The 26210-nt window shown below is 45.0% G+C and overlaps 1 protein-coding gene across 2 annotated transcripts; it reads left to right on the top strand.

The window, feature by feature from the left end:
* Nucleotides 1-9122: 9122 nt before the first annotated feature.
* On the top strand, nt 9123-25113 carry REST (RE1 silencing transcription factor). 2 transcript variants are annotated; one of them, XM_064711014.1, is made up of 4 exons: nt 9123-9184; nt 10239-11149; nt 17204-17287; nt 20280-25113. In XM_064711014.1, exons 2-4 carry the CDS (start codon nt 10249-10251, stop codon nt 21974-21976), a joined length of 2682 nt encoding a protein of 893 aa, XP_064567084.1. In that variant the 5' UTR covers nt 9123-9184; nt 10239-10248; the 3' UTR covers nt 21977-25113. The 2 variants fall into 2 exon arrangements, with proteins under 2 accessions (XP_064567084.1, XP_064567085.1); XM_064711015.1 differs by having other exon boundaries at nt 9139-9180.
* Nucleotides 25114-26210: the final 1097 nt, after the last annotated feature.

The raw sequence follows: 26210 nt of genomic DNA, 5'->3' as shown, positions 1-26210 counted from the left end.
AATGCTGTTGTGTCCTGCTGTGTCTATTGAAACATAATGTCAGGTTCCTCCTTCTGTACCTGCTGGGGTTGAGTGCTGTGTGGGAGCAGCTCCTTATCACTCAGCATATTTTGTGTAGCCTTCTTCTGCAGCCAGGTCTTTTGCTTCCCTAATATTGTGTGTAGCTGCAGTAGTCTTCACTTTCTGATGCTTCTTTTTCTATTGCAGCTGTGATTTGCCAATGCTAATGAAAATAATCAGCAGACTCCCTTTAGGTGGCCTATGTATATTATCTCCTGCTCTCTTCCATTTTGTGGTTCTCTCTGTTCTGGCTGGGGGTCATTGTTTCTTTAGCAAGGAAAGGCTGAGCAGTTGTAAAAGTGCATTGAGCTGGGAGGTAGTGATGAAGTTAAAGGAGCCAACTGTGAGGCTGTGAATTGACCTGTGTGGGCAGTATGTCTGGAAAGAAATTGTTTTATCTTTCTGTCAGAGAAGCATTTTTGTCAAAGGTACAGAATGGCAGCTGGAGATTGGAGCAGATCAGAGCTGGTGAGCTGGCAGCAAGGAGAAGACCTGAAAACATTCTCTCCATCCTAACTTAGGAATGATGTGGCACCAGGAAGCTGGCCTAGGATGTGCTAGCTCAGCCACTCCACAGTCATGCCATTGCAGATCCTGTGGGTAGATGTATGTTTGAAGATACCAGGTGCTTCTGAAAATGCCAAGCAGAAGAAAGGTGACTTGGCCCTGCATCCATGTTTCTTTCCTTCTGCAGCATGGCTTAGAATGAACAGAGAAGGCCAAACGTGTAAAGAGCAGCAAGCAACTATGACAAAGGGTAGCAAGTAGGCCAACGCAAAGCTTGCAGGTGAAGCCTGTGTCCTAGTGGGTCCTGCCTGCTCACTTCTCACACAGCAGGAAATAGTAGGCAGTCCTAACAGCTCTTGTATCAGGATTATTTTACTGAGTTTTCCTGCATCCCTAAAGTTAAATCCTACAGGCAATTACCAGTAGTATGGATTGACACCTTTTGCTCTGAGGGCCATCTGAGCCATTCTATAATTCAGACTTCAAACTACCCACTGTGAAATTTGGAGGAGACAAATCACTGCCTGCTTAAAGACCAGAGTCTCTGAAGTACTGCATAGGGAACTTTTCCTCATTTCCTGCATTTGCCCTGACTTCCCTGGCATCAAGACTTAGGCAGTCTTTGCTGTGCAGCTTTATTTAGATGCCGTTGTGTGGGATCCTCTGAGACTTGGCCTTGAGATCACAGCCCTGACATCATTGTTTCTGTAAGCCTTCTTCTCTGTGCCTCCTGTGTCCTTGTAATCAGTATATGGGGATGTCTTTATTGAGGCAGCACTGGAATTACCAGCAATCCCGAATACCTTTTTCTGCTGCTGCCTAATGGGAATTATTAATCTCCCAGTCAGCTCCTATGGTCATTTTCATGTCATTTGGCAAGTGTAAACTTATCACATCTGCTTTAATGGACAGACAACAAATACAGTTGGGGGAAAAAAGGGGAAAAATGTGCAATGAATGCAGATAAAATGTTGAGTTGGAACAATTTTGCAGAGCTAACCTTCATCATGGGATTAGTTTATGAACATCCTTCTCCAGGAGTTGGATGAGCATTTTATTGATGTGGATTTAAATAATGCCAGTAGTGTCTTCTGCACTGCAAGAGTAGAAGACTTAGAATTGTAACAGGTTTGCTGTTCAACAAAGTCAGACCTGTTCAGAGCTTTTTGTAGTTTGATGCACAGCTTGCAAAGGATTGATAGTAGTAAATATGAGGTTAGGTCAGCACAGAAATTCATGTGGCTTTAGCATAGACAGAAACAAACTGATCTGTGCTATTTCTGAAACTGAGGTAAAAACAAGCTCCAATCAGTCTGAAGCAGCTCACAAGGTTGTTCCTGTCTTTGCTTTGAGCTGAGATCCTGTTCAGCACAAGTTGTCATCTGCTGCTGACAACTACTGCCAGCACTGAAGTCCTCCTTCCCTTAGGTAGGCAAACCTTCTGTCCTCATTCTGACTATTGAAAATAGCCAGGCCCCCTGGGTCGTAGTGCAGTGTGATTCTGAATTGGCAGGCTTGGGTGGTTAATTCTACATTAACGGGTGGAAGGATTTATTTCCTTTTTAACAAGAAGCTGGAGATTAGGCTGTAACTCAGTGAATGTGTATAGAGCTGAAACAGAGCAAGCATAAGTGATGAGAGGAAGACCACACTTGACTTGGGTAGTCCAGTTTCACCTAAGATACTAATACATTCCCTTTAGCCCAGCTGATGCAGCTGCTAAAGAGAAGTTAGTGTTTGGGCAGATACTGACTGTTAAATTGCAAAGCTGCTTTGGACATAACTGAGAAACAGAGCTCTCTGCAGCAGCTGAGAGAGAGAATCACAGTGTGAACCATCCTCCAAGGGCATTCAGCCTGGGAAGAGGAGGGGGGAACAGGAAGTCCCACACAGAAACCAGTGAGTGTTTCTAGCTGAACCTGCTACCGAGGCATCTGTGCCTCTCCAGTCTTTGTTTGCTTAAGCACCTGAGAGGCCCCATGGAGCCATGAGTGCTACCACTTAGCCTCAGCTTGGCATACTTCCAAGCAAAGAGGCTGTGGGTGAGGGAAGATTGTTTGCTGACCTTTGGACAGCATGTCAGGAGAGGCCCAGGAAGACAGCTGAGCTACAGGAATTTGTCATGCCCTGGAATGCCAAATAAATGAAGGGTATGGAACAGTCAGCAGCAGAGACCTTTAGAAGGAGATGCAGAATGCCCGGTGGAGCCAGTCAGCACACTGGAGGGTGTTCTTGTACACAGTGGCTGCAGCAGGCTGGGGCAGCTGCATCCTATGGTCTGCATGTGGCTTATGAAGGCTGTGTTGGTTCAGCTGCTGCAGCAGTGCTGGCCATTCTCTTGCTCTCCCTCCAAATGCACGGCCCAACCATGCATTTTCACAATCTTGCCAGCTCAGAGATCACGTGCGCTTTGAAACGCAGGCAATCTGGTTTATGAGACTTTGTACCACAGCACATTCTAAAGGCCAAAACTAAAGATGAAAAGGAAAGGACTGGGTGATTTTACATAAAAACAGTACATCAGCTGCTGAGCCATTAAGTGACTTCTTGCTGGAAAATCCCTAGAACTTGAATTCCAGAAGCAGAAGGTGTTAATGGCCTCCATCAGAGTCAGGGTACTGGGATCGACAGAGCTTTCCTCCGAGGCAGTATGGCAGCTCTTACATCATTATCTATGAGGATAAGGGTCTACTTATCCTAGGCACAGCCTCCCAGCACAGAAAGGTAATACCATCTGAAAAACACTTTGCCCAGACTGGAAGAGGAAAAGTATGGATCACACTGGGCAGTGTTCCACCCCCAGTAAGACATAAGGGATTCCCTTCCTGCAGGTCCCCCAGACAAAAGACTGTGGGCAAGGATCAGTCTGCAAGGATGGATGGGAGGTGGGTTTTCTGGTTCCTTTCTTACCTTGGGGGAAGAGGTTTATTAGCTTAAGATGAGCTGCAGATACTTGAGGAAAAGAGTGAAAAGGGAGACAATAATGAGAGTCAAAGGTGAAGGGCAGCTGTTAATGACAGCTTTTGTTTTGTTTGTTTTCTGGGTTTTTTTCTGGCTTCCCATTAAGAAAAAAATAGGGACAATGGGAAAGTCATTTTCTCTGAGTAGAGCACTACATTTTCCATATTTAATGGAAATGTTAGGCTTTGCTTAAACCTGAGCTTTAGCTAGTGTTTTACTGCACCAGTGAAACCTCTCTTGAAACTGTGCTGCAGCCCCGTAACTTACTCTGAGAACAGAAGGGCAAGAAACACCCTTGGATGGTTTTTCAAGACAATAAGTGGGTGTCCTACATGGTGCAGCTTTCCTAGCATGGAAAGCCACAGCACAGCCAAGTGCTGAGCGTTTTAAAAAGCACATGCAACTGCAGGGAAGTGCACAGAGAGTGTGCTTGGGAAAATGCTCATACACTTCACTGATTCTTAGGGATTATTTCAGGCTAGTGAAACGATGTTTCTGTTGACTGAACAATTACTGGAGGCAAAGTGGAAAGGTTTATATGTTTATTTAGGCAATGTTTTCAACTTTTCCCCTCAGAACAGTTGCACTGATGCAAACAGCAAAGGTTGGAGAACTGGGCTGGAGAGAATGCTGGAAGTTTTTAAAGTCTTTTTTTTAGATTTATTGCATGATTTAAAGTACCCTCCCCTTGCTACTGTAGAGTCCTGAACCCCTTTTCCAGTTCCTGGTACTGGAGGGGTACAGAGCAACAAAGGGCTCAATTAAGAAAGGGGTTAACATCCCACATTGGGTTTGGCTGAGTGACATTTCCAAGCCAGTGGGCATAGGAAGCCTGGAGAGAAGCAGGAGCAAGAGGGCTGTGGCTTAAATGCAAAGGTGTTTAGGAAAGTTAGGTGGGATTTCTGAACCTGAGGTGAATAAGACAGAGATTCCCAGCAGGATTTATTGAGAGTGAACATGCAGCACTGAGAAGAACCCAAGGGTCTGAGCCCCACTACACAACCACATGTTCCTTCTAAAGGGGGCCTTCCTCTTCCCTTGCTCTTCCTTTCACCCAGAAATTGTACATTACATCTTCTCTGCTCCCCACATAATCCCTGGTGTTGTCAATTAGCCAGTGGCAAAGAGCAGAGGGCTGTTGCCTAAGAAACAGTTGCTCATCCAGGGAGATGTTGTAAAACACCAGGCACACCATTCCTTATCCTGTCATCACCCAAGACAAAAAATGTGCATGTCCAAATCCAGTTACACCAGTGCTCCCATACCAGAAGAGCTTTTCAAAACAGTTTTATGAGTTGTTGCAGCTGGATGTCTGTTTAGGCTGTGGCACTGTAATTCCAGGCACAACATTAACCTCCCCTTACAAACAGTTACTTGGGCAACTTTAGTTTTAGAAGCCAGGAATTGCTGCAGAGGATGAGGTGCTGTGTGCCTAGCCCTGACACCCAGCTGCACAGCTTTCAGCTGCAAACTTGAGATCATGTTTTCCACAGCACTTGGTACCTACTGCCTCTCCCTTCCATGGACTGAAATCATGTGGTACCAACCACATAAATGGGAACTGTGCAAAGTCTGATGGCACAAAATTAACCGTTCAGAGCATCTTGAAACAAACAGGACCTGACAGGATGTGTTTTGTGCCAGGTTCGTGATTTGAGTCAGATAGCTGTGGTGGATTAGGTCTGGCAGTGGCAGCCTGAACACTGGGTTTACTGCTTGGTAAAATCCCAGCCACAGCAGTTGGAAACAGTCTTATGTTAAAACCTAAAGATGTTTTGAAAAGACTGTGTTAAAATAGGTACAAATATTAAGGCTGATTGCTTGTAGAGAAATACCTTGTGAGTAAAAAAGGTAACTTTCAGTAAAGGTAAGTATCTTTTTGAAGAGTCTTAGCCTTCTTTGCACATGATATTTTGTACTGTATGAAATGGTGGCTTTGCCAAAGTTTGCCCCTTCAGAGTATCAACTGCTGCCCAAGAAGGCAGCAAAGCCATAACAAATGCAATCTATCCTGTATGCTTTTCTGAAAGAGCAAAGTGAATTAGCTAATTTTGGATAACCTTCTGGAAACTAAAACCGACCCCTATTAGACCCACTTCTAGGCAGGAGTGAGAACATGGCATTTGCACTGACCTTGTCAGGTAAGACAAACCAGTGCTGATCACTGACGAGGAGTTTTTGGAGAAGTAGTTTTAGTATGTGTTGTTCTAGTGATCCTGTTCACCACACAGATGTGGAAACCTTCATGCTGGAAGGAGGGAGGAGGTGCCACAGTAGCTGTGAGTCAGAGAATTTTACTGACTCTTTAAAAAAAGATAATTATTAGATTCCTCTCATCATGAGACCTGTGTCTACTGAAAGCTGTAGAATGAGCTTGTTCAAAAGGATTAAGGCAAGAATTTCTGAGATGTAATTGATGCGCATAGAGCTTGAAATTTTGGCCCATTCTGACCAAACATGACACATTTCATAAGTAGCAAACAAGGCAAACAAACCAAATGGAGACCTTTTCTAACCCAGACAGCAATGCTTTTTCTCCATTAGCACCAAAAGAGATTTCTCTCAGAGCACAATAGTGCAAAGTGTATATATGGTGTGAGGCTCTGAATAGTGTTTGTATTGTTAAAGCAGTGCTTGTGGGATCTATTCCTGGCAGTGAAGCATTTAATATTTAATTTTTTTAGAACACTGGAACCATAAACACATTTTACAGTATTAACATAGACAGTTACGGCACACTGGTATACTTGCAGAGCACAAAAGTTGGGAAATCTGGTCAGACTGGTTTTTGAAAGGTGAAAGAGATCTCTGGTGAAATGATAAACATTAAAATACTATTAAGATAACATTAAAAGTGGTGCTTTCAGCAAGCAATCTGGTCACCAGGAAAAAAAAAAAAAGGGAAAAATCAGACAGTACAAAAAACCTGCTTCCAGGCAATGAACCTAAAAGGGCACTTATGTCAAATCCAGTTGTGAAATTATACACAAAGGAAAGAACCAAAGTTCCCATAGGAACCCCAAGTAATCTGAAAAGCTTTAACAATTCTAAATGTAGTGCCTTTATTTTTATAACAGATGGATGTTAATATTGAAGTATGCTTTCTATTAGAAACACAGTTTCAGCTCCCTGCTCTCCAGCTGATGCAGGATGGAAACAATCCATATGACTGTTCATGTCAACTTTCTTGTTTTGGCAGAAGTTTATATTTATGATTGCATTTTTTGCAGACATTACAGGCTTTGATGTGGAACATTTCTTTCATGATACATATTCACTGCAGGACTATCTACATTCAAGCTGCTCAAAAGCATCCTGACCACGAAATAATTGATGTAGCCACTTCCGTGTGCTGCTAAGATTTCTTGGGGTGCACATGTGGGATTTTTTTTGAAAGCATTGGAGAACTAACTGCACTTGACTGCTGGCATAGCTTAGGAGTGGTGTAACTTGGGTTTAACCTATAAATCTGATGGGGCAGCCCTAGAATTAAGGGGGTTTGGGAATGGCTCAGACTTGGCATAGAGCTCAAAGGAGCTTTTCATTTGGGAACACATCTTTTGTGTTTGTCTGGCATAAGGAGAGTGTTGAGCAAAAAAAGAGCTGTCTGCAAATAAGGCAAGCTCTGCAGGAAGAGGTGTAGGCAATGGCAATGTCAAAACTACTTACAGAAACTGAAGTTGGGTTAGATTTTTTGGAGCCAAGAGGTCTGAGCCAGTAGCATCCATGTATGTCATAAAGGCAAAGGTTTTATGTCAATCTGTCCCCCCGTGTCTGCAAGTTCCTCTGCCAGGGTAGCTGCTCAGAGCTGCACTCTGCATTAATACCAGAGCATACAAACCATGTGTGTCCTGAGAGCAGTGAAGAGGGAGAAAAGATACACGGAGTTTGCAAGGACGTGGTGCCTAGGCAAGAGACCTTGGGTTAAGGTTTTAGGGCAACCTCTCACAAATAAATCTGTAACATAATATATAAAATATATATATAAATTCATAATCCATCATACATGTATTACAGAGTTTCTCCTCTGGATGATGAAGATGACAGACAGGCAGATATGGAGGCTGGAGAAAGGAGCTTGCCCTTGGGAAACAGAAATAGCTAGGGTAGGGCCAGGTGGCAAGATTGGCCAGCACACACACACCACATCTCTGCTGTCCGGGCCAGGAAGGCCGTTCTCACAGGAACAGATCAGGGATACTTTTTAGATTCTCAGTTTCAATATCTAACAAAGTATCTTTATTCTCCTTCAACATTTCCTGATGTAAGTTTACATTCTCCAGCTGTTTTTGTACCTAGGAAAAATCCCATTTGCTTTCCCCAGTTTCAGAGACGTTTCTGCTTTGCCAGCGGGGGTGGCTGGCCCTGCCTCTGCCCCCACTGCCAGGCGGTGCAGCACAACTTGCTTTGCAGATGACACAGAGAGGGGGTTCTGCAGCCTCCCAGGGATGTCAGCCCAACAGGTGCCCTCTCCTGCTGAAAATGTTGAGATTTAGAAATCGGCTCAGCCTGAGGAATTTCAGGGGCAAGGAAAAATTTTCCAATAGTTATGGTGAAGAGCTACATGGGTGCCCAAGAGAATAAAGAACCACTAAGAAATTTGGGTTCCTCATTTAGGATTGGGATTGTCACCCAGGCAGGACTGGATGCTGCTGTCGAGCTCTCCGTTGCAGCCAGTGAGTGCATGGCTGGGCTCAGCAAGAGCAACTTTTGGGGGTTTCCCCTGGTTTTGGAACAATGAGGACAATCTATGGAGGTTTTGAGTCCTATGGTTGCATACGGCATTTTGTGTTTTGAGAGCAATTTGGGTAGTTTAGTGGCCTAGACCGTGGTGGAACAGGGTGAATCACAGAATCGGTTAGGTTGGAAAAGACCTCTGGGGCCACTGCATCCAACTTTTGACTGAACACCACCATGTCAGCTAGACCATGGCAAGAAAGGCCACCACATCCAGTCTTTCCTTAAACACCTCCCGAGACGATGACCACCTCCTGGGGCAGCCCATTCCAATGTCTAACTACGTTTTCCATGACTAATATCTAACCTAAATCTCCCCTGGTGCAGCTTAAGGCTCTCCTCTCCTCACTAGTTGCCTGGAGGAAGAGATTGACCCTCATCTGACACAACCTCCTTTCAGCTGCTTGTAGAGTGATAAGGACACCGAGCCTTCTTCTCATCAGGTTAAGCACCCAGTTCTCTCAGCTGCTCCTCACTAGACCAGCGCTCCAAACCCTCCACCAGCTTCGCTGCCTTTCTCTGGACTCGCCTCGTGAAGGCGATGCGGCGGCCACCACCTCGCAGCTGGTCAGATCAGCGTTATCATCCCTGAACGGGACAAAGGAACCCACGGCAGCGGGGCCGGGCGCGGACAATCCCCGCGGCCGCCAGCTCTGCCCCTGCCTGGGCACGACCCCTCTCCTCGGCCGGGTGCCCCTTCCCCCTCGCCCTCCGCCCGCCCGGTGCCCCCGCCGCTGCCGGGTGACCCCGCTGGGCCCGGCCCCTCCTGCCGGGGGCGGGCGGGGCGGCGCCGCCGCTGCGCGCTGTGTGCTGGAATGCGGGGGCGCCTCCGCCCGCCGCCGCCGCCAGCAGCGCCTCCCGCCCGCCCCGCCCCGCCCCGCAGCAGCCGCGCGGCCGGGCGGCCCCGCGCCGCCGGTGGGTGAGTGAGTGCGGCGGGGCCCGGCGGGGCCGGGCAGGGGGGGCCGGGAGCCGGGCGAGAGGCGCTGTCCAGGGCTGATCTGCGGCCGCCGGGCGGGCGGGGGCGGCCGGGCGGGCCGGCCGCGGGGCGATCAGCACCACGGCTAAGGAGCCGCGCCGGCCGCGGGGGCGCTCGCCGGGCCGCGCCGCCGCCGGAAGGCGAAGCCGTCGCCTGCCGGGCCGGGCCGGGCCGGGCGCAGCCGCAGGCCCGGGGCCCAGGAGCAGGCCCGGGGCGCCGCTCGCTCCCCCTCCCGCGGACGGGCGTCGGGTGGGCGCGGCCGCTGTGACCTTGCCGGTACCGAGGCGCTTCCTCCGCCCCGCGCCCCCGCACCGGCGCCGCTGCCCTGCCCTGCCCGCCGCGGGGGGAGAAGGAAGCCGGGCGTCCCCACCGGCCGGCGACAGCGGGCGGGCCGGGGGCGGCGCGGGGAGGGCGCTTTGTGTGGGCAGGCAGAAAATGGCCGCATGCCTGTCAGGCAGGGAGGGAGGGAAGGAGGGAGGGTGGCGGGGGCACGGCCCGGCCCGGCTCCCCCGGCGGATGTGCGCCGGGCCGCGGGGAGGTCGCCGTAGGGCCGGGCCGCCCCCTTTTGTTGGCGGCCTTGGGCCGGCGGGGCCCTTGGGGCGGGCGGCGGCCGGACAGGGGCGCTCGGCGGCTGCAGTGCTCACCGGCTGGCCCTGCACCCCGCATCCCCCGGTGTCTGGCGTGGCGGGAGCCGCGGGGCCCGGCCCGGGTCACTCACCTGAGCCGTGCCCCGCCTGGGCCCTGGGACCCCGCTGTCAGCGCCTCCCACCCGTCCTCCACACAGTGGGATCCTGCACCACGCGTGGGGAAGAGCCCAACCACCCCTTGGGGCAAAGAACGAGACCCCCAGCTCCGGGCTCTGCTTCCCGCTGCCCCAGCACCTCAGCAGAGAGCTTTAGATTTTTGATGTTCCCTGGAGGGCTGCTTCGACAGTGCACAGCAGAGGAGACTTTTCCACACTCCGGTGCTTACAGGTGTTCCTTTTCTCTTCCGACAGAATTACTGCCATGGCAACTCAAGTGCTGGGACAGTCTGGTGGGAACGGCCTCTTTCCCGGCAGTTCAAATATTGGCATGGCATTGTCCAATGACATGTATGACTTACAGGACCTTTCTAAAGCTGAGCTGGCAGCTCCTCAGCTCATTATGTTGGCAAATGTGGCCTTGACGGGAGAAGTTAGTGGCAACTGCTGTGATTACCTGGTTGGAGAAGAGAGACAGATGGCAGAACTGACAACGGTGGGGGACAGCAACTTCTCAGATAGTGATGGAGAGGGTATGGAAGATACCCAGACTGCAGAGAGTGACCATGAGGCACCTGAAAATGTGGAATTAAGCTCCCTTGAGGTTCCTAGTGTGGAAACTCAAGGTCCAGCTGCTTGTTCCCCTCCTAAGACTCCCAGTGTGGACAAAGATGCCTCATTGGAAGCACCGGCTACTCCAGAAAGCACAGAGGACAAGTGTAAGAGCTTGAAGAGCAAACCATTTCGTTGTAAGCCTTGCCAGTACGAGGCAGAGTCTGAAGAGGAGTTTGTGCATCATATCAGGGTTCACAGTGCTAAGAAGTTCTTCGTGGAAGAAAATGCAGAAAAGCAAGCACAGGTGAAGGAGTCTGACTCCTGCACTGCAGAAGAGGTGGATTTCTCTAAGGGCCCAATCCGTTGTGATCGCTGTGGCTATAACACTAACAGATATGATCACTATCTGGCTCACTTGAAGCACCACAACAAAGCAGGGGAAAATGAGAGAGTCTACAAGTGTACCATATGCACATACACTACTGTCAGTGAATATCACTGGAAAAAACACCTAAGAAATCATTTTCCCAGGAAAGTGTATACCTGCTCAGAGTGCTCTTATTTTTCAGACAGGAAGAACAATTATATTCAACATATTCGAACTCACACAGGTAAGGTTTTAATCTTTTTTTGACTGAAGTGCAGTAAGACTACTGAGAATATGTGATAAATGAAGGAAGCAGAGTCTTTTTGCAAAGTTTGTTCTATCTGATAAAGCTTTGTGCTCTCTCCTTTGGTGCTACCAGGTTATAGCCTAGTGGAATTTGCTTTGAGCTCCAGACTGTATTCCTAGAGGGCTGAGGAAATGTCAGGTGCCCAAGAGGAGATGAAAGGCATTCTGTTTAGTAATTTTAAGCCAATTTTTTGAAGAAGGCATGACAAAGTGTACCTGTGATAACTGTCAGAGTCCACAACACCGAAACCTGATGTAGTCTAAAACCAAAACAAGCAGATTGACAAAAAGTGCCTGAATCCCATAGGTAGTTTTGAAAATGGTTCCTTTAGACCGAGCTGAAACTTGACTACAGTGTAATTACAGAGAAGAGCGAGCTGATGTATGCATGCAGAGGAGTTCTCCAGCATCTACGAAGTCAGAATAAGAGTTGAACAGTGAATTAATTCCTTTTAATGCTCAGAGGCTTCGTTTTTTCTAGGCCCTGCATCACTGCAGCAGCCAGAAGTAGACACACACTTCTGTTACCCTATAGGAAGCCTTCCGGGGAGTCTGGCCTGATTTCCTGACTTCTCCTACCCTTGGTTTGTAATTGGAAGAGACAGTGTGAGGCCCCTTTTTTCCCTGGTGCATGGCAAGTGGAGGCAGAGGACTGCAGTGTTGCTGCCGTCCTGTGAGCTGGGACCTCAGGTGCCTTAGGAAATACCTTGTTTTTCAGCAGAGAGCCTCACCACCCTCGCACGCGGGGAGTTCTGACCAACCAAACTCCTTTTTGAGGGGGGGTTATCGCAGCCATCTCACCTCTCTGGGCCATGGGGTACAGTTACTTGGCCTCCTGATCCCTTTTGTGAAAGTGAGAGGGCAATTCAGAGCTTCCCTGCTGCTTTTTAGAAGCTTTTCTTTCCACTGTGTCCGGGCTTTTCTGTGGAGAGGGCTCACTTGCTAGCCATCTCCTGGCGTGCTCACCTGACTTGGTTCCCCTTTACTGTACACTGTGCTGGCTGAGCAAAACACTGGGGAATTTCTCCTTTAAAGTCGTGTTTTGTCACAGCAGTGGCATGAGTGGTTTGGAGGTTTCAGTTCAGTTGTCTGCAGCTGTCTGGAAGGGGTGGGCACTCCGGAGGCCTCGGGGCTGGGCTTGAGCTTAAGTGTGCAGGAGTTTGTGTTTGTCAGCTCGCTTTAGCGTCTGCTTTTTGGGGCTGCTAGGGTCTGCTGGGAATTTTAGAACTTTATTCTTTCTAAGAATAGCTGCTGTTCTGTGGATACCATCAATTTCAAACTCAGTCCTGTCTAAATATTTTTTTCCTAAACAAGTAAACAAAGTTTATTGTGAGAGTTATTAGGAAAATGGTGTTGTTTATCCTCCAGTTCATTTTCTTTGTGTGTTTTGGAGGAGTTAACAGGAAAGAGACCAGGTAAAAATGGCAAAATAGTAGGAGAAAACCTAAATGAATCTTGTTGGGAAGTCATGGCCGCATGTGAGCCAGTGCTTTGATTCTTGTCTAGTTTACATTTGCCTCAACTTTAAATTAATCTCTACTTATGTTTGTAGATGACATTAGGTCCCCCTTTCCTATTTCTGAAAGCACTTGTTGACTTTTACAGGAACTACCATGTTTGCTGAGGAAGTGCTCTGTTATCACTGCATTTGACCAATTTACCAATGAACTGTATTAAAACTTTTTAAAAAATCAAGTGTATCCAGATCCTATTTTTTTTTTTTGAAGACAGTTGTGCAGTCAGGGTCTCTGGTTCTTTTAGTTACTGTAATTAAGCTGGAATGAGTGATTATGATTTCAGCATGTTTTAGTGTACCCTTGTAGGTGTTTCTTTGCTACTTCATAACTACATAGTTAAGTTCTTTCAGGCAGTTCTTGCTTGATTAAAAACTTCCAAATATGTTAGTAGAATGATTTGGGAATGTGCCTTGCTTCCAGTAACATTGGTTTTGTGGAGGAGAGTGTTAAAGCTAGAGTACTAGAAGAATGAATAAGCTCCTGGCAGGTATATTTTATACACCAAGCTAAAAGTCTGCCAATACTAATGTGTATTGCCTTAAAGAACTCAAACAAAACCAGAACGCACAAAAAATCCCCCCATACAACCCTCACCCAAAAAAACCCTAAAAAAACACCCACAGCTATTTTATAGTCAAAAGTATTTGCAGACTGTTTACATAACAGTATTGAATTTAGTAAAAACTGGCTGAATGATACTAAAATAGCTTTGGATTGTAGTTTTCATTTAACACTAAAAATATTTGTTAGGAAAAAATAAATGGGTTACATCCATCCATCATTTTCTTCCTATTTTATGGATTCACAATATTAAGCAGGAAAGTTGGAATTGTTTGTTTCTTTGGTTTCCAGATGGCTAGTAGAAAAGCATGTATCCAAAATTATTTAACCTTTCTCTCCTGTTTTTTGTTCCTCATCTGACTTTTTGTGGGGAAATGCCTCTTTGCAGTTAATTTGATTCTGTTGTGTTAGAGCCATACAGTTTTCTGAAACACTGACTGTACAGAGTGGAGTTTCACGGGATGAATGTGCTGCTGCTGGAGAAGAGCTGTCTCAGTTTTCTACCTATATCCTGGGACTAGTTGATTCCACTCACTAAAATGGAGTAAAGGAGTAAAAATACTCCTTTCCTCTTCCCCAGGTTGGTTTTCTGCTGGTTAGTGAACTTAGTTGCCTCACTAATGACACATGCAAATACCATAGCATGTGGCTGGGAGCAGGGAAGGGGGCTGCATGCTAGCACCTTGCATGATTGGGAAAAATACCAATCCTGGCATGTTTGGGGACCACAGGAAGACAGGCAGAGGTTATCTGCCTGATGTTGCTTTCATTCATGTTGAAAAGCAGCTGTCCCAGAACCTGCCCTGTGCTGAGGATACCCTGCAGCTTGTGACAGTGCTTGTGGGACAGGCTGCTGACAAATGTTGGGCACCTTGGGCAGAGGGTGCCAGAAGGACCCCACAGATGGTCATGGGGTTGTCACCTGGGAAAGCTGCATCTGGAGGGGCCTGACTGCTGCCCACGAGTGGCTGGCAGGAGGTGTTCAGGACAGTCTGTCCCTCTGCTGCTCGGCAGAAAGGACTCTTTGTGTCAGGGGCAGATCTCCCTGGGCTCGTTTGTGCTCGTTAGACCTTTTATACCAAGTTTTGACTTGATTTACCTGCTGATTCTGGAGCTGTACTACGGGCAAGACAGTGCAGCATTGTTCTCTTTCTTTTTTCTTTATTTTGCTTGTTAGAAGAAATTTCTAGAAAACTTCATTGAAAATAATCTGAAGGGCTATATAACTAAGACATCTGCTTCAGTCAGTCACAATGTTCTGTGCCTAGTTTTGGACTGGTTTTGGTTTGGTTTGTGGTTTTTTTTTATTTGTTTGTTTGTTTGTTTTGTTTTTTAATTTAAATTTTGGTTGTGAGAGACGATCTTTCTTGCTTGCCACTCTGTTTGAAGTTTGATGGAAGCAGATTTCTAGCAGGTTTCCAGCAGATGGGACTTCTAATGGCATTATAGAAAAAGGCTTTGTCAAGAGGTTTTTGAGGAATACCTTTGGTGCAGGTAGCTCAGTGTGCAAGCTGCAGTTTGAGATCAGGTTTTGCTCAGGGTGAGGGCACAGAGAGGCCATGGGTTGCCAACCCTGTGCTGCTGGTGCCAGCCAGGTGAGTGAACACTGAGAGACACAGCAGGAGCCATGAACTGCCAAACTTTGGGATAACAAAGCAGATGAAGACTGGGGAGGCCAGCAAGGTGGGCATGGAGAAGCTCAGCAGCAGGAACAGAAGACTGGGGAGGAAGAGTGAGATTTGTGTGCAGGTAGATTGGGAGGGTATAAAAGTGCAGGGGTTCCACTCTTGGGTCCTTTTTGGAGGCAACAGTTCCAGGTGTGTCTGTGTTACTGTGCCATGGGTAAGTGGCTTTATGGAATGGGACATCTGAGACTGCTGTGGGAAACCTGGAGTGAAACTGGTAAGGAAACCCTGTGTGAGTGAGGCGTGCAGAGAATCACAGGGGGCACCTGTTGGGTCACTGGAGCCACCCACCATGAAAGGGCTTCAGTCCCAGCAGTCTGGCCTCAGGAGTGTGACTCTTGAGAGTCTCCTGCATGGTCACACTGGGAACTTGCCTTAACAAGATGGTCTTAAACTTGTATGCCGATGTCAGTGTGCCTGTTCATTTGCATAGAGTTAAGTGCCTGCTTGAGCTTTGCCTAAATTGGGGCTTATTCTCTAAGTGTCTTCTGGAGAGGTTTTTTTAATGTCTTGTTTGCATATAATGAAACAGCTTGTAAAATTATAATACAAATCCTTTGGGGAATAGTATTTGACAGAACAGCCTGTACAATGCATTTAATTCTCAAGTGGCAATAACACATTTTAAATTAGTTGTGGTCATTATACTTAAATCTAGTATGTTTTGTGGCTGTGCCCTATGTAAAAAGTCCACGAAAGGAAGCCTGTTTCACATTCCTAATGTTGTAGCTAACTTTACAGATATGAAATTTCAGGTAATGGGAAGAAGATATGACTGAATATTCCAGGACCTTTGGCCACATATTTTTTAATTGTAAGGAGTAATTTAAGACCAAAACCATCTCTTTGTACCAAAAGGACTACCCCTCCCTTGAGCATGACTTAATCTTATTGTGTGTATTGCGCCAATCTCCTACCTTGTTTTAATTGGAAAGGGAGGGGAGTTGTGGTTGTTAGGCTGAATTTACCTTTAAACTGCTGATCTAATCAAGAACGATAGTCTAAATGTTTGATGGAAGGAAGAAATGTGGAATTAATCTGCATTACAAAGGCCGCTTCTACTGCTGTTTTGGCACAGGCCAGCCGTGGAGCCTCACATCACACACTGGCAGATGCAGATCTTTGCTGCTGCAGATAGAGCTGTGCCTCTGAAAGTGAACACATACCCTGTGTGCAGGGCTTTTGTGGAGGTCCAGGTCTCTGTGATTTAGAGAGCACCTTGGTTGTATACCTCATATGTAGCAAATTTATCAAAATGCTGTAGTGTAATTCTGGCTATGAATTGAATAATTACTAGGACCGAGTAACTTCTTTTTCCCTTTTCAGCTTCACTCCTCTCTTCTCTTGTGGATGTCCACCCAGGACTAAAAAGTGTTTGTAGGGAAGACAGTGTGTTAGCAGTTTGGGGCAGACACCCCTGGTGCTTATCCAGACCTGCCTGACATGTTAATTATAAAACTGTCTGCCTTTGTTTGGAGCTTGTCTTCACTTGAAAAAGATTTTCAAGTATCATTGTACTGAAACAATTTTTAGCTACAATTGCAAGCTGACTGTCCTCAGTGGAGATATAATTTATGACTGTTTAGTTTCCATTAGTTCTCCAGAACCAATAACTCTTCAGGCAGGGGGTTTTGAGTCTTTTGAAATAAATGTTTATGCTGCACTTAAGCTTTTGCTAGCAGCATAATTTCACTGATCAGGGCATCATGCTTTTCCATGCTGCAAACTATTTTCACTCTGCCAGTAAAACTTTGGAAGCAAAGACCTGCTCTATCTGCACTTGTGCTCTGGTAAATGCAAGTCCATGTGGAATGGATGGTCATATCCCATCTTAATCCAAATTAAATATGGAGGTTTCAGGTAAGATGTTAAGCAAAGCAAGAATGTACCTTGTTTCTTACAGGATCTTTTGTGCATCTTCAGAGTGTTGGGAGAAGATGCTGTAGGGAAGTCAGGTCTGGTGGCTTAAGGCTTCCTAAAGTTGTCTGTCCTCATAATCTTTTGGCTGAGGTTACAGTTTACCCCCTGCCCTTTTACTACCCTCATTCACAAGGCATGACATGTTTCAGTGGTCCGGCTCGGGCATTTGCTTCTCACTGTCCCTTTGCTGAGAGATAACATGCTCTCAGATACAGTGTGAGGATCTGTGCCAGCCTCCCCTGTGTGGCTTGGTAACCAAGTTTGGGAATGAGCTGTGTTTCAGTAACTCCTTTGCTGTTTGTTTTGCAGGGGAGCGACCCTATCAGTGTGCGATGTGTCCCTACTCCAGCTCTCAGAAGACCCATTTAACCAGGCACATGCGCACCCACTCAGGTTGGTACGGGGGGCAGCAGTGACTGAGGAAAGGGTGCCTCACAGTACCACAGCATCCTGCAGTCCCAGGGCACCTCTGGAGCTCATCTGGCACACCCTGCCTCCAGAAGGGCCGCCTAAAGCAGTCTGCCCAGTTCTGTGTGAGATGCCATCTCAGCCAGTAGGGCCTGGGCTTTAGCTCCTTTTTAAATGGAGAAGGTTGTCTTGCTAAAGAATGTTAAGTGTCATGAATAAAACTGAAAATGGAAATATATATTCTTTCTTTTACTTTTCGAGATCTATTCTGATATTCATAGGGCTGCTCTAGTAGTCCTAGTAATAAATACAACATTGTGATGATATAGGAACAAATTCTTGTACACTGTCTGCTGTCATAGCTGAGTTTAAATCAGTGAAACTGGGAACATTTTGAGTAGCTGAGAATTTACTCTGTGATGCATAGGATTGCATCTCATCCAGGGTTTCTGAGGGAACCCTTAGCTTTTGTTCAGTATGACACAGTGGTGTAAATTAGTGTCTGCTTATGGCAAGGAGGCACAGAAAGAAAAAGCAAACTCAGAGGATGTTCACGAGTGACTCAGTCTTGTGGCACTAAAAGCCAAAGTAGCAACTTTCACTAGCCTTTATTTCCCATTACTGATTGTGAGCTGTGGTGTTGCAAAATTTGCTTTCATGCTCTTGCAAATCTCTTTTTGAATGAATTAACAGAATTTTTGAGAGTTGTAACACCATAGACACAAGCACAGTCATCCTTTATGACTCTCATAAGGGAGTTCAGAAAGGCCTGAGCCTGTGCTTTTGATTTGTTTTGTAAAATTGAATAGACCAGCCCTAGGTGAATTCTTAATGCTGACAAACAGGAGTTGAAGTCTCCTGAACAAAAATTGTCTCAATTTCAATTGATGAGGCTTTTAATTGAAACCAAGAGACAGGCAGTTTTAACTGTAGTAGAGAGGGGCTTGGGTCCATTAAGAATAGCCAGCTTTAAAATGACATGTCAGTATTTTGGTGTGAGAATTTTGTGAATGTAGTATTCTGCTTTCAGAAACAAAAAAAATATTTGGTTGAGCCTCTGGTTTGCAAATGAACCACCAAATTTGCAAACGGTTTGGTCAATACCAAACCTGGAAACCATTTCATGAACATGTTGCTCTGCCCTTGTTCTGTGCAAGGATGTCTCCACAGGAGGTAAGGAGTGGGATCTGCTTTTGGCCCCTGCCTCAAAAGTCTCTGAGGGAAGGCATGACTTTGCTATCAGGGATCTTGTCTTAATAGCACTCCTAAATCCTATTGTATGTTTTGTTGCATTGCCAAGGCAGTTGCACCTTTTCTATAGCAATTTCTGGACTCCTGCAGTTGACAGGCTGGCTGTTTAAGGCCCATGGGTGCTGTAGCTTTCTTTCCATGTTAGACAGCAAATGGCAGTGGTTTAGAGCCTAATTCACAGCTGGTTTTAGCCATCATGGTACATATCCTTTTCACTTGCACAGTAAAGCCCAGGATTTAGTCGAGGCCATGGACACAAGCTCTTCACATGCTGTCTTTGAGTTACCCAGTTGTACTCTGTGCACTTAGAACAGCTTGTTCATGTGTATGTAAGAGACGCTGTACTTGTCCTCCTACAGTGCAGCACAGAACTGTTCTTTGAAGTGTTGGTGATAAAGGCTCTGTACTTGGAGGAAGGATGAGCAATAAACACATCAAGCTTAAACTTGTAGAAAATGTCACCAGGAAGTGGGATGAAAAAAGAAGGAAGTAAAATGGTGAGGGAGGGAATCAAAGTAGCTCTTCTTTAAATAATAAATAGATGCTGCAGACAGACATGAGACAATCTGGACTCTTAAACAATTGTCCCCCTGGTTTCTGCCAGGGAGGCAGCACAGCCTTTTCTAGAGTTTGTGAGGGTGTTGCAGATCTTGTGGTTAACACACAAACAGGCACCACATCTTCAGTGTAGGGTGGCTGGTCTCCTGAGTCATGCCACAGAGCATGCATGAGTATGGGCAGTGGCTTGCAGGGGTGGGAGAAGCACCTATTGTATCATGAGCACAAGGGACTAGAGTGGGTTTTTAACATACTGAAGAAGTAGCATGCATTAGTTCTGCAGATCAGTTTTGAGATGCTGGTTCAGAGCTCAGGAGCATCCCAAATTCCTCAGCTAAATTTGCACATACACAGATGCTCCCAAAGTATTTCTGGACTTGAGTTGTTGCACTAGAAGTGTTCTTCCTATTTGCTTTGATGTGTAAGGGGAAAGCTACTTCTGCTGCAGTGGCATGCATTAAGCAGAACATTTCAGGAACACTTCTATAGGAGTCATTACACTAATATGAATGCAGATTTTAATAGTAACATGATGGCTGTGGACTGCATTTGGTTACCTTGCCAAGAGTAGCCTGCAGCCAGAGCACTATGTGTTTGAGGCAACAAAACAGTGAACAGAATTTTTTCAGAGGTAAAGATCATCTGGACACCCCTTTCGTGTTCTTAGGTTTTGCTAGCTTCTTTTCCCTCATTTCCTTTTCAATGCAAACATGAAGTATGCTAAATCTGTATAAAGTTGGACTTTTTTGAAACGTTTGTGTGAAACCGCTATTCATCAAATGTTGCATTTCCATTTTTCTACAATGCATTCAATGGACCAGTTGGGTATGGATTCCATTTGCTAATATTACTGTAGAGAGATCTCTGCCGGTATGTATGCCTAGCCAGAACCTGTGACGTTGTTACTGCTTGTTTGGTTTTGGATCCCCTTCCTCCCAGCCCTCGCTCCTTCTCTCTTTTTTTTTCTATTTTGTTCTTAGTGTCTTGTGAATGTGTTTGTGACTCGTGGATTTCTTATGTTGACTTTGCTTAATTTTAAAGGCGCATGGATATTTTTTTTTATCCTTTAAAGTTTCATATTTCTATATCTGTATTAGTGGGAAGTAAGTGTCCCACAGCCACCATGCTTAATAATCACCATCATTCCCTTCCATCCATCCTCCCTTAGGAGAGAAGCCATTCAAATGTGACCAGTGCAGCTACGTGGCCTCAAACCAGCACGAGGTGACTCGTCACGCGCGGCAGGTGCACAACGGGCCGAAGCCTCTGATCTGCCCGCACTGTAACTACAAAACCGCTGACCGCAGCAACTTCAAAAAGCACGTGGAGCTCCACATCAACCCGCGCCAGTTCCTCTGCCCTGTCTGTGACTATGCAGCGTCTAAAAAATGCAACCTGCAGTATCACATCAAGTCCAGGCATCCCGATTGTTCTGACATCACCATGGATGTCTCGAAGGTGAAGCTACGGACTAAAAAGAGCGAAGCTGACTTTTCTGAGAGCGGTAATGACAAAGTGGAGAAGGAACCAACAAAAGGGGATTCAGCTGCAAAGAAAACGGAGAAAATTGTGAAGGTGGAGAAAAAAGACAATTCGGCAAAGGAAAAGAAGTCAGCGAGCAATGTTTCTGCAGGCCAGGTGACAACCAGAAGTCGGAAATCGGCTTCAGAAAACAAGGAGGTGGATATTAAAACTGAGAAAAGTACTGAGAAAACATGTAAAACAAAGAAGGTCAAAAGAAAGGCAGAGACTGAGGCAACTTCCTCAAAACAAGAGCCTGCAAATGATACCTCAGTAGTAACAAAAAAGAAAAAGAAAGTGGACGCTAAACCCAGAGACTGCCAGGAAGCTCAGAAAAGTGATGTTGCACCAGAGGAAGAGCCTAAAAAGCAAAATTCTTGCCTCAAGAAAAACAGAAAAAAGAAAGCTCTGAAAATTAAGCACAGTAAAAAAAGCAGCAAACCTGATCAGGAGAAGATTGAAGAAGAGGAGATGCCAGATGAGTATCGTGTCACAAAAGAAGATGGAGGCGTGAAGCTGGACACTGAGGGCAGTGACCAGAAGGAGCAGGATCCCACTGACACAGTGGCATTAAACAACAACAGCGGTCATGCTCTCAGCGGGGAGAGCGCTGATCCCAAAGGAAACTGCATCCAGAATCCAGGGCAGCTTTGTCTGCCAGCTCAGGATGCAAACACAGAAGGTGAGGTGGAGGACCAAGAAATGCCTGCGGCAGTAGGAGAGAGTGAAGACACTGGTGGTGCAAAAGAGGAGGAGAGACCGGCGGACAAAGGGGAAGACGCTTGCTCTGAGGAATCTTCCCATGCAGCGTCTTCTGAAAAAAGCGTGGATGTAGTCATGGATGTGGTACCAGATCTGGCACCTGAGAAGGAGCCAGAGGAAACTGTGGCAGAAACTGAGACTAACTCCAGCCCGATGGACCTGACCAAGACATGTCTGCCAGCGACAGAGTCCGCAGGAGATGCTGTGCCAGCGCCTGTGCCCGCAGCAGGGTGTACACAAAGCCCTAAAGGGGCTCTGTCCTTACCTCGGGATAGCACAGCCGTGAATGAATCTCAGGAAATGGAGGAGGATGAGGGCATCCACAGCCACGAAGGCAGTGACATCAGTGACAACATATCAGAAGGGAGCGACGACTCGGGGTTAAACGGTGCTCGCTCTGTACAAGAGGAAACGAGTCCAAAGATGTCACAAGGAGCTCCGGACCCCGCCGTGGCCAGGGAGAACTATGTGTGCATTTTTTGTGACCGCTCATTTAAAAAGGAGGGTGAATACAGCAAGCACCTCAACAGGCACTTAGTTAATGTGTATTATCTTGAGAAGGCAGCAAAAGGGCAGGAGTAGAAATAGCTGTGGTTTGGGGAATCTTCTTTTGTAAGATCTTACACAGCTTATGTAAAAATACTGTAGATTTTTTTTAAGCACGGTTTGCTTTAGTGTCTGCATTGGTTTCTTTTTTGGTTTAGTTTTTTTTTTTAAGTTGAAAATATTTTTGACAACTTTATGTGTCATGGTGAACTCATTAACTATTTGATCTCTTAATTAGAGAAAGCAGGTAGGGTGTATGAGGTTGTGTCCTATAAAGTCACTGTAAGCTTCTAGTCCATTAGCTTATACAGCTCTTTTATAAACTGAGTTTTAGGAACAAGACTGGAGCTAGCAATATAGAAGTTGGATGTTTATAGAGCCACTGGCATAAGTTGCTTTTTGTTCTAGCAGCCAACTCTCTTTCTCTCCCTTTTTCCCTTTCCCTTTTTTTATTTTAGTTCTTTTCAATGTATCTTGATGTTCAAAGTGTTAAACTACTTGATGGTTTTTCTACCAGGAAGATAGCTTCTATTACATAAAGAGCACTTTGTAAAAGAAATCAAAGTTGGCTAGTGATGAACATAAATGTTTAAGCTAATTACAATTATGAACATACATTTCAGGTCCCCTAAGCGTGAATGATGAGCCAAAATTTGAGAGCAGTCCTTCCAACTTTTGATTGGAGAACCTCTGTCTTGATTAATATCTTAATCACTGATCTGTAATTGGCTTTGTTGTGGGGGAGCAAGTTTGTTATTTTTAATTCCTGCTTTTTGTTTTTTTGATTGTGCTTTAAGGGCTTAAAATGTTGCACTTGTTTTTGATTTTTACCTATGCAGTTTAATCTTCTAGGAATAGTGCTTGTGCAGTATATGTACACTTTATATATGCATGTTTGGTTTTGTATGTGTAAGTTTTTTTTATCTGGAAACGTTCAGACTTGTTGCTTACAGTGGGACAGTTTTCTGTGGCAGTTTTCTGTGATGCTCCTTACTGCAGATTTTTCTTGTTTTCCTGGGGTGTGATTAACTGTGCGTGAAGTTGCTAAAATTATGAACTGCTTGGCTATGTATTTTTTACTGTGTTTAGAATTGTAGAGTTCTTGAGCAAAACAATACCAATGCAGTTCCAGAACACTTTTACGGGATTTATTCTGTCGTGGAAATGCCACTTCTGATACTTTGAATACACATGCAGAGTAATAAATTGTGATTTATAATTTGGGATCACCAGACAGGAAAATAATCTCTCTCAGTGGAAACAGTCTGCAGATTCTGCAAGTCTGGAATTTTTTTTTTTCCCTTCCATTTTCATTTTTGTGGTGGACAGCAGTCAAATTTCATGAGCTTTAAAAAAATAAAATAGTAGCAGTGATATAATCTAACATCTCATACACAAAAAAACCCAGCAAACAAATAAAGATGAATCAACTGGTAAGCAACAAACCTGGCATTTAAAATCTGTAGGAATTTCTGCTCCATATTAATTCAAGTTGCATTTAATAAAACCATCCTGCTTCCATGCAGAGAGAAACATGCAAGTTACCAGATTGTCATCTCAGGTCTGCATGTCATACGAGGAGTTTTTAATTCTATACAGATTTAATTTCCAGCACACACAAATGCAAGAGAGATTGCATACCTGACTGCTTGTAGCCAACCAGCGGCAAAATGTAAACAAAACCCAAACCAGCAGGGAAGAAGCAAAACCCTCCCGGTCCCATCTGTGCACTCTTCTGACTGTCACTAGCTGCTTTTCCAGTGGGAGCAGCTGGGGACAGCTCCAAAGAAGCAAATTTGGAGTCAGGTGGTACTTGGGGAGTGGAATTGAAGAGCTCAGACAGCATTTGTCAGAGCACTTTATTGCAAGTAACTCTCTGTGTAAGCTCTGGAATAAACCCCATTCTTGATGGTGTTGTCCCCACAGCATCTTCCCCTCCAAACAAACCCACTGCTGTGAATGAATTGAGAGCAACAATGCTACATTGCTTCTGCTTTTGGGAGAGATTGGAAATAGGAGGCCAAAGATTTGAGAGGGAAGGCATCCCTCATGGCAGACATAAGTTGTATAATGTATAGTGAGTTTCTGTTTGCATAGATAGTGTTCAATCCTTACCTTGGCTGTGACAATCATTGTCAACTCAAGATCAAGTTGCAACTATATTTATGTTAAACATTAAGAAAACAAACCTAGTTGAATTGTTTTCCTAAACTACCAGTTGTAATAGTTTTAGATGTATTTTTTTTCTTCATAATAGTGTTTCTTTATATATAAATGTTGCCACCATTTGTGAGTGATGTGAGCAGATGCTGGGCATTCCAGTGCTGTGTAGAGATTTAAAGCTCCCTTCCTATCCTTGCGAAGAGCCTTTGCCATTTTGTGAGAGACTTCAAGGACTTTAGCTATGTTCAAGTAAACTCATGGACTGGCCTGATAATTTTTTCCTGTTATTTTTTTAATGGAAACGATGCTGTTAACTGACTTTAAAGTTCTCTCTGTGAGACAAAAGCAAAGGTGATTCTCTGAAATACTGTGCTGCACATTTCTGTGAAGTGGTCAAGGTTTCAATGCTTGATCTGACAAGAACTCTTCAAAGACAACAGTTGGCTCCTCTTTGGTGGAGTTTCCTACCTTCCTACAAGACAAGAAACTGAAAATAAATTATTAACGTATTAAGAAGAAGAAAAGTTGATTTTTTCTATCTGAGACCCATCAAGAACATCCTGAACTAGCTAATCTTGGTGCAGAACTGTGTTGGAATTCTCTGCAGGGTTTGGGATTATGTTACAGTAAAAAGGCAAGGATGTAATGCATTATGTTTATCTCAAATGTTAGGCACTGCTAATATGAGTATTTGAGGGGAGTGTGGGTCATGTAGCCCACCATATATGGTGGTCTTACATTGCTGTCTCCCTTTAAACAATGCCTTTTTTTTTTTTCTTTTTCAATATTGTTAAATTATTTTGTGTTGGTTTTGCCAATGCTAGCATGTTTGTGTTTTTTGGCAATAATACCTGTATTTGTGTTCAGCCTCCAATATGTGGTTGGAAGGATTAGCATGCTGATATACCCCTACACTGCCAGCCCTTGGTTGAGTCATGTGTTTTGGGCTTTTTCTGTATGAATCTATACACTCAAACTAACTGCCCCGAAAAATGGTCCAGAAATGGCTAGCTAGGCACCTAAAATCCATGGTTTGCAATTGATGTTTCTGGATTTTGATGATCTAGGCTGGAATTTCAGTCATTTAAAGAAGAATGTTTAACAGCTGACAGGCCAGTTAAGATACAGTAAAGTAATTGATTTCAACTGATTTAATGTAGCTGAAAGGTATTAAATCAAATTCAAGAGTTTTCTTGAATGTCAGTTGTGTAGATATGTGGCGTGGATATGATATTAACAGAATCCAAATAGCTAAAGAAATTGTTTATGTGTACATATATTTTCCCCCCTCTAAAATTACACTAGCTAACAAACTTTTGTAAGCTGGCATGGAAACATGTTTATGATGTTTAGTTGCACCATGTTTGATGCTTTTACAGTGCAATACTTGTATTCTCTGAATTAAACCAAAGGTAATTTTTTTTCATGCTCTCTACTGTAGTGCATGACAGTCTTTTCTGCGTTTGTAATAGATGTAAAACGAGCCAGATCATACTTCCTGTTTTTACCTAAATCATGTATAAGGAGTCTTTTGTTCAAAATGTAGTATGAAGTTAAACTAAATTGCATTATATTAACCTTTACAAGTGTATTTTCCTAAGCATAGTTATGATTAAATAAACTTTATTAAAGTACCTTCATCTTCTATCTTCCACTTATTAATGGCTGTGGAACCCATTTTTAATTAGAGGCAGGAGCAGTGCCAGTGTCATCAACAGAGCTCCTGAAGACCTCAAGCCAGGTGAGCCTGGGGGAGTCAGTACAGAGATGCCAGACTTGACTACAGACAGGGACAGTGGCTGGCTCCAGAAATATGTTCTTTTTCCTTTTCAGCATATTGTTTTAATTTCTCTGCCTGCTTTAGTAAGGTCAGGGCACAAGGTGGGGGCTGCACACAAATGGACAAGTTCAAATGCAATGCTGAACCTGTTTGTGATTTGGAAGGATGGGCCCTATAGGCATGAAGGGCAATATTTTCTGCTACCAGAGAAGTGCAGCTAGATGTAAGCTGTGGAATTTAAAGTTGAGTTTCAGAGGTAATGCAGGTGACAGTGGAAATGCGGGTTTGTGAGCCATGCAGTTGGTACCTAAGCAGCAAAGAGCGGGG

The sequence above is a fragment of the Zonotrichia leucophrys genome, chromosome 4 (assembly GCF_028769735.1).
Source record: "Zonotrichia leucophrys gambelii isolate GWCS_2022_RI chromosome 4, RI_Zleu_2.0, whole genome shotgun sequence".
NCBI lineage: Eukaryota > Metazoa > Chordata > Aves > Passeriformes > Passerellidae > Zonotrichia > Zonotrichia leucophrys.
The sequence above is the reverse complement of the archived record's forward strand: the minus strand, read 5'-3'. Positions and strand labels throughout refer to the sequence as shown.